The 9121-nt window shown below is 37.9% G+C and overlaps 1 protein-coding gene across 1 annotated transcript in view; it reads right to left on the bottom strand.

Annotated features, from left to right (window-relative positions):
- The window catches only part of OXSR1 (oxidative stress responsive kinase 1), a 97754-nt gene that overhangs the window by 33517 nt on the left and 55116 nt on the right, over positions 1 to 9121 (bottom strand). The window contains 2 exon segments of the mRNA XM_017847390.1: positions 2520 to 2629; positions 8401 to 8456. Of these exon segments, the coding sequence (XP_017702879.1) occupies positions 2520 to 2629; positions 8401 to 8456 (166 nt within the window).

Raw genomic sequence — 9121 nt, 5'->3', positions numbered from 1 at the left:
AAAAAAAAAAAAAAAAATTAGCCAGGCACAGTGGTGCGTGCCTGTAATTCCAACTATTCGGAAGGCTGAGGCAGGAGAATCACTTGAACCCGGGAGGTGGAGGTTGTGGTGAGCCGAGATCATGCCACTGCACTCCAGCCTGGGCAACAAGAGCGAAACTCCGCCTCAAAAAAAAAAAAAGGCCGGATGCGGTGGCTCACGCCTGTAATCCCAGCACTTTGGGAGGCCGAGGTGGGCGGATCACAAGGTCAGGAGATCGAGACCACAGTGAAACCCCGTCTCTATTAAAAATACAAAAAAAAAAAAAAAAAAAACTAGCCAGGCACGGTGGCGGGCGCCTGTAGTCCCAGCTACTCAGGAGGCTGAGGCAGGAGAATGGCGTGAACTCGGGAGGTGGAGCTTGCAGTGAGCCAAGATCGCGCCACTGCACTCCAGCCAGGGAGACAGAGCGAGACTCTGTCTCAAAAAAAAAAAAAAAAAAAGTTAGCTTGAGGCCGGGTACAGTGGCTCCTGCCTAATCCCAGCACTTTGAGAGGCTGAGGTGGGAGGATGATGTGGGCTTGAGGCCAGGAGTTCAAGACCAGCCTGGGCAACATGGTGAGACCCCATCTCCACACAGAAAAAGCTGTTTTAATTAGCTAGGAGCGGTGACGTACACCTGCAGTCCAGCTGCTCAGGAGGCTAGCTTGAGCCCAGGAGTTCAAGGCTGCAGTAAGCCATGATGGCACCACAGTACTCCAGACTGGGTGACAGAGCAAGACTCTGTCTCTACAAATAAACAAAAAAGCTACCTCTAATGTGTACCAAGAACAATGAAAGTGTTCATAAGCTTTAAACCAATAAAATAAAGTAGGCAAACTCTAAACATATTTGGTAATACAAAAAATACACAACCTGAATGTTCACCAACAGTGAAGAAATTGTTAAGTATATTTTAAAACTACAGTCAATTAAAAGCAATATTTACTAATTCTATGTGAACATATAAAAAACATTTCTGATAAAACATGAAGAAAAAAAACACAAAATTGCTCATACGTCCTGAAACTTTTACAAACAGTAAAATACTAGAAAGAATTAAAACAAAATGTTTTGTAGTGCAGTAGCTTTTTTGTTTTCCAAAGGATCTGTATTGTGGTATTATCACTTTAATTTCTATAATGAAAAGTTACAAAGGTTGTGAATACTTTTAAACTTTTACAGTGAATATGTTGCCAAATTTCTCTACTTATATACTGTCACCAGCACATTACATGGCTATAAATTTTAATTTTCTATCCTAAGCAATATAGGAGAAACAGGTTTGGGGAGTGTGTAGTGTGTAAGACCTAAAATTAAGGATCAATAGTATGAGCTGCCTTGCCATCTGGTAAAACGGAAGGGCCTCTAGTGACCTAAGTACAAGTTCCCCTCCCCACTCTGCTCTTGCAGATAATGTCTCCTAGTTCAACAATCCTCCTTATCAAATGACCAGGTACAGTTCCTGCTTGCCCGACAAGCAGATTTCGGTTCCCTGTCAGCCAGTCTTATCTTCTCAAGGAAACCAAGGGGCATCGCAATCTGCTGGTACTACAAAGCCTGTCTCCAAAGCCCCTTCTCGTTCATTCTGTTAGTGAGTGCAACTCTGCTGGTCCTGCATGGCATGCAGTATCCTACTCCCCTAGGCTGTGAGTATATGTGACTAATAGACAGCTGTCAATCTCATCTGCCCAGTGTCAGGTGTTGTATGTTCAGCCATTCCCATAACTTTACAGTGGGAATCCTTCCCTCACCAACAGAGTGAATACAGCTGATTGAAACAGAGTAAAAATGAATTCGGTTTGTAGCATACTGAGTTTGATATACCTATAAGGCATTTATGTGAAGCATCTATTAAGAACTAGAAACAAGGCCAGGCGCGGTGGCTCACGCCTGTAATCCCAGCACTTTGGGAGGCCAAGATGGGCGGATCACGAGGTCAGGAGATCAAGACCATCCTGGCTAACATGGTGAAACCCCGTCTCTACTAAAAAATACAAAAAACTAGTCGGGCGAGGTGGTGGGCGCCTATAGTCCCAGCTACTCGGGAGGCTAAGGCAGGAGAATGGCGTAAACCCAGGAGGCGGAGCTTGCAGTGAGCTGAGATCCGGCCACTGCACTCCAGCCCGGGCGACAGAGCGAGACTCCGTCTCAAAAAAAAAAAAAAAAAAGAACTAGAAACAACTATATGGAGGCTTAGGAAACAAAACTGGACATAATTTAGAAATCATTAAACCAATAAATCTGTATGTAAAAATTGGTATAATTTGTACTAACAAAATTATTAAAACAAACCTCAATTATATTATTCCTGAGTTTCATATATCCTTTGCAAAGTTCTAGAGTTTTTGTTTTCAAGGGTGGACTAAAATCCCACCCAAGGAACAGGGACATGTTTCCCAAAGCTAACCTGGTATGCCAAAGAAAAGCAAACACTATTAAGTTTTTTGAGTTTCAAAACAAAGCCCTAACCCATTTAAAATTGAAAAAAGACACGGTACCTGTTCCATAACTTCAGGTGCCATCCAACAAGGGGTGCCAACAAAGGTCTTTCTCACTTTATTTCGAGTAATATCACCACCAGTTGCTAAAAAAGCACTAACCCCAAAGTCTGAAATAGAATACAACAGCAAGGTATTTAAAGTGCATCAACTATCATAAATGAATAGGAAAACAACATAATGTAGTGACCATCCTATATATAAATAAAAAGCATGATAATTTCTTATCTTTTTGCTGAACTTCTTGACTAAATTAAGACATAGCTTAGACTAGGAACAGTGGCTCACACCTATAATCCCAACACTCTGGGAGGCCAAGGCAGGAGGCTCACTTGAGCCCGGGAGTTCAAGAACAGCCTAGGCAACATAGGGAGACCTCATCTTTACAAAACAAAAAAACAAAAAAGACATAGCTTAGCAGGTGCCTCACTCCATTCCTCTCCACCCCCACATATCATCATCATCTCAGATTTTCCCCCTTGCTCTAATCCATTCTACATACCACTATCAGATTCATTCATCCATTCATTTTTAAATTATCACTTTGACATGGCCCTTTCAGCTCAGAAACTCCTACAGAATGAAATCCAACCTTTTTAGCTTAGTATTCAAAAAGAGCTCTCAAGAACTCAGCCCCAAATAAATTAGAGTTCATAATTCTAAATACATATCCTAACTACACCTCTTAGTAGATGTATGACATTGGTAAACTTAGTTCACCTCTCTAAGCCTCAGGATTTTCTCTACAAAGATTTTATCCCACAATGCTGATGCCAAAGTACCAGTCACCGATGAGGAGGACTGCCTGCCTCACCATGATCCCCCCTTTTCTGTAAATAGCCCTGGGTGTGTATCTGTACTCCCTCACCTTGACCCTGGGCATACCTGATTTGAGCCAGGGTTAGACACCTTAATCCAAGGTAGGCCTATCTTAGTCTCCTAGAAATGTGAAGCTTGAATGGAAAGACAAAGAAATTAAGGGTCACTGGAGCTGAGCCATGCTAACAGCATCCTGAAGGTCACCAGCACAACTGGGTTCCTGCCTATTCTGAGGCTTAGCTGTTCAGCTGATTTTTTTAATTCTGTGTACTTCCTAGTGTATTTTTAAAATTCCTGCTTTGTTAAGTCAGCCATTGATAATTCCCAATACAACCAAAAGAACTTTAACTAATATACTGAGGCACACCTTATCCAACTCTTACACACCTTTTCTGATTCCCCTTTTGTTTTGTGTCCATTCCAGAATACTCTGCATTATGTAAAATGAGTGTGTATTTGTCCGTAATTTATTGTATTTTCAACCTGAAAACATAATTATAAAACAGAAATTATGAAATTAGAAATAAATTTGAAAATACAATAAATTATGGACAACCCGATTGTGAGGAGGATAATTTCAGAATGGCAAACTTTAAAATTCCAGATTCAGAAGTCTATGAATTCTGCCATTTTCAAGCAATTATTTAAAATAATTGCTTGTCTATACAGTAGTTTAAAAATAGCAAGTCTATACAGTACAGTTTTAAAAACAATTATCTTGTCTGAATGTACATAGAATTATGGAAAAAAAAACATAATAATCTTGACTGGGCACAGTGGCTCATTTCTGTAATCCCAATACTTTGGGAAGCTGAAGCAGGAGGATCACTTGAGGCCAAGAGATCAAGACCAGCCTGGGCAACACAGTGAGACCCCATCTCTAAAAAAACCAGAAAATTAGCTGGGCGTGGTGGAGTCACCTATAGTCCTAGCTACTTGGGTGGCTGAGGTAGGAGGACTGCTTGAGCCTACAAGTTTGAGGCTGCAGTGAGCCACATTCGCACCACTGCACTCTGGCCTGGGTGACAGAGCAAGACACTTTCTCTAAAATATAATAATCATCATCATCATAACAGTTTTCAATACTCCTAAACCAGCAAATATCTAAGAACTTTAAAATGTTGTTCCATTTGTAATAACAGTAACAAAGTAAACAATCTGAAGTGCATCTGAAGGGGAAAAAAGTACATTTAGTGCATTCAGCTCTGCCACTAGTCAGTTGAACTTGGGCAGGTATTTTCAATCTTTGTGCTACAATTTCTTCATCTGTAAAAAGGAGGCAACAACAGTACTTACTAACAAGGTTGTTGTTAAGGATTAAATGAGTTAATAATATACTTGGAGCAGTCCCTGTAATATATTTTAATACTAAACACTCAACAAGTATTAGGTATTCTTATCACCAACCAGAGAGGCAAAGCCATGCCTTAAAATACTTAAATATGATAAAGACTCAAACAGCTTATGTATATACAACATATTTTTTAGGTTCAATTATGAAGAGTTTTACTTTTAAAACCTACTAAAACCTTCAAGTAGCTTTAAAATAGTCAGAATTTTAAATCCAGAACTTAATAATGATCCAGAATTTTTGTATCTTCAGCTGGTATACCTCCGCTTGTTTCCAAATGAACCCTGAAGACTAGTTAAAACATTTAGCTAAGGAATGTAAGTGAGAATATCCACTTTACCAAAATATTCTTGTTAAATAACCTGCACAGCCACAACACCAAGGAGACATAATCAATCCAACCATAAAGTTAAAAACAGAAACCAAAGAGCAAAAATGCCATTTGCCTTTCGTTTTAAATTGCCAACTAAAGAGAAAGAGTAACTTCGATGTGAAAAAAATCATTTAGTTCCTCCGTTAACAAAATTTCAATTAAAGTACAAGGTGGACTTTGGTGCCTACTATGTGACAGGATCAAAAGTAATGATCAAGGAAGAAAATGTCCCCCAATTTGTGCAACTTCTAATATAGAAGGTGGAATCAGGCAATTATAATACATTAAAATAAGTGTTATCTGTAATAAGGTATGAAAAAACTAGAAGCCCCTAAACTATAAAACACTTAAAACATAGGAGAAAAGCTTCATGACACTGGAGTTAGCAATGATTTCTGAGATATAATACCAAATTTCAGGCAACAAAAGAAAAAGTAGATAATCAAAAATTTAAAACTTTTGTGCGTCAAAGGTTACTATCAACAGAATGAAAGGCAACCCACAGACTGGGAGAAAATATTTTGCAAATCATACATTTGATAAGGGATTGACATCCAAAATACGTAAAGAACTTCTGCAATTCAACAACAACAACAAAAACAAACACTCCAATTTAAAAATGGGCAAAGGAATTAAGGAGTTATTCCTTCAAAGAAGATACACAAATGGCCAATAAGTACATGAAAAGACATTCAACATCACTTAATCAATAGGGAAACAGAAATCAAAACCACAATGAGATAGATACCACCTTACATCCCTTAGAATGGCTACCACCTGAAAAAACAAAAAACCCAGAAACTAACAAGTGTTGGCGAGGATGTGGAGAAATTGGATTCTTGTGCACTCTTGGTGGGAATGTAAAATGGTACAGTTGCTATAAAAAATAATACGGCAATTCCTCAAAAACGTAAACATAGAATAGCTATATGATCCAGCAATTCTACTTATGAGGATATACCCAAAAGAAATGAAAGCAAGAAACTCAGATGGATATTTGGACACTTGTGTTCACAGCAGCATTATTCACAATGACCAAAAGGTGGAAGCAATTCAAATGCCCATTGATGAATGAATGGATAAACAAAATGCAGCATATAAATACAATGGAATTATTATTCAGCTTTAAAAAGTAATGAAATTCTGACACTGCAACATGAACCTTAAAGACATTATACAAAATGAAATAAAGTCAAAAGGACAAATACTGTGTGAGTTCACTTAGGTACTTAAAGTAGTTAAATTCATGGAGACAAAAAGAAGAATGGTGGTCACCCATGGCTGGGGTGAGAGGTGGAATGAAGAATTATTTTTTAGTGGGTACAGTTTCAGTCAAGGAAGATGAACTAGTTCTGAAGACAGATGGCGGTGATAGTTGCACAACAGGAATGTATTTAATGCCACAGAACCATACACTTAAAAACGGTTAAAATGGTAAATTTTATGTTATGTATATTTTACCACTACAAAAAAATAAAAATAAAAGACTGAGCCAGGAGGCAAAGTTGTTCCCAAATTCTTGTTTTGTGCAGGTGGCACGCTATGGTGCCATTCATACTAGACAAGGAAACCCATGTCCATTCCATCTCCTATATTTTTATGATTAATACTTTTGTATGTAGCTGTAGTTCTATTCATTTTCATCATTATATAGTACTCCATTATACAGGCTGGGCATGGTGGCTCACACCTATAATCCCAGCACTCTGGGAAGCCAAGGTGGGAGAATCACTTGAGGCCAGGAGTTCGGGACCAGCCTGGCCAACATGGAGAAACACTGTCTCTACTACAAATACAAAAATTAGTCGGGTGGGGTGGTGCATGCCTGTAATCCCAGCTACTTGGGAAGCTGAGGCACAAGAATCTTTGAACCTGGAAGGCAGAGGCTGCAGTGAGCCAAGAGTGCACCACTGCACTCCAGCCTAGGAAACAGAGCGAGACTGTCACCAAAAATAAAAAATAAAAAAAAAAGGTATTCCAGTATATAAATTAACCACAATTTATTTATCCATTCTACTAATAAAGGGCATCGGGATTATTTCAAACTTGTCATGATTATGAACACTGTGGCACACATATGGGTGAGTTTCTCTAGGCTATACACCTAGGAGCCAAAGTCTTACAGCATGTGTATCTTCAAATGTAATAAAATGGTTGTACCAATTTATATTCCCATCATCAGAAATGAGACTTTTTTCCTTGCTTTACACCCACACCAACAATTAGTACTGTCAAGATGTTTTTGCCAGGCCAATCAATTTAACGTGTTATCACAATGTGATTTTACTTTGCATTTAACAAGTTACTAGTGTAAGCTTGAACATCTTTCACTACATTTATATTTGGATACCTTCATTTGAGAAGTGCCTATGCCAGTTTTCTGCCCACTTTTTTAGAGTTTTTTTTTTTCCTCAATGAGTTCTTTATACACTCTACACTTGAGCCCTTTAACAATTATTCATGCTGCAAATATCTTCTCTACTCTGTGGTTTACCTTTTTCCTCTGTTAATAGTAATAAACCATTTGTTCCTCTTTTGATAACTAGAAGTTGCTAATTTTAAAGGAGTCAAATTTATCAATCTTTCCCTTTATATTAGAGCTTTATGTGACTTGGTTAAAATATTTCCTTACCTCATGGACATGAAGATGTTCGCCTAAATTATCTTCTTAAAGTTGAAGAAATAATTTAAGATTTGGGTGATTATCTTCCTCCTGCCAAACACCTGACTGTTCTAGCAGTCTGGGACCAAGCTGAGGTTTTCTCAGATGATCTGCTTGCTAGACAATCCCTGGGTACAGTCGTTCTGGAGTCTCAGCCTGGAGGAGGGGGTGTTTCATCAGGATAGCCACTTTTGGCAGGCCCTGGACTGCAACTCTTATCCCTTCAGCTCTGAAACTGCCAAAAGTGCACTTCTACTTCTCAGGCGCTTTTTCCTAATTGACAAATACTCCGTTTCCCCCAAGACAGAAGCAGCTCTGTATAGCCTCTATATAATATATTTATTCTTAAACACAATGAAGATCCTTGACTACTTTTCCTTTAAAGGAAAGTACAGAATGCTACGAGAACCCATAGCAGAAGACCTTAATGGAAGTAAGAGGTGGATAGCTGGAAGGAAACAAGTAATGGTCAGAAAAAAATGTCTAAGAGCAGAAATGAAGGATGAGTATGAGAAGATATCTTGAGAGTCGGTGGCATCCTATGATGTGTTAACAGAGGATCTTGAATAGAGACGGTCCAGGGAACAGGAGAGAATGCTGATTCAGGAAACATAAAAGATAAGTAACGTGGTTCTACTGACCATTACATCAAATAAAAAGAAATACTTATCATTACCTGCAATCTGTACTGAGCCATCTTCTCCAAGAAGAATGTTTCCAGCTTTCACATCTCTTAAAAAAAAAAAAAAGTTATGTATCAAAAAATACCTATTCTTTGAAGTAACATAATTTAAGCGATTGTTGACTTTATTCATGTAATACTAGCAATATTTAAATGTTCTATTTTATATTAAAGGATATTAAGACTAATAGTAAAATTTTAGTCACTGGTACTAGGAACCCAAATATTAAAAAGAAAGCTAGAAAGGTTCTTATCATAATATCTGGAAAACACAAGTGATTAAATATTCTTGATTGTGATAAAAGTGGCCAAAGAATGTGACCCTCGCCTAATTCTACATTTTGAAATATATTTTTTGCTACACCCCAATGAATTATCAAATTTTTAAAATCATCAGTATGCAACTGAAAACAGGGAATATTCTATGCCTGTAACAAAAAGATGGAAACTACTCAGGCATCTCTATAGTTTTAACTACTCATAACAAGTAATATATAAAAACATTCTTGTTTTGAAAACCTAAACACAACTAAAAAAGCCAAAATCCCTTTGACCATCATTCTCATATCTAAGTACTCTCTCCAAAGTTTTCAACTGTTATCAGTCTGGTTAACAGAATATATACCGATGACATATCTGGGCTTTTCTCCCAATGTAAACAATATTATACTATCCATTCAAATCTACAACTTAGTTTTTTTTTTTTTTTTTTTTT

This window comes from Rhinopithecus bieti, unplaced genomic scaffold (genome assembly GCF_001698545.2).
Source record: "Rhinopithecus bieti isolate Rb0 unplaced genomic scaffold, ASM169854v2 scaffold_30015, whole genome shotgun sequence".
Taxonomy (NCBI): domain Eukaryota; kingdom Metazoa; phylum Chordata; class Mammalia; order Primates; family Cercopithecidae; genus Rhinopithecus; species Rhinopithecus bieti.
This window is presented reverse-complemented; position numbering and strand designations above follow the sequence as displayed.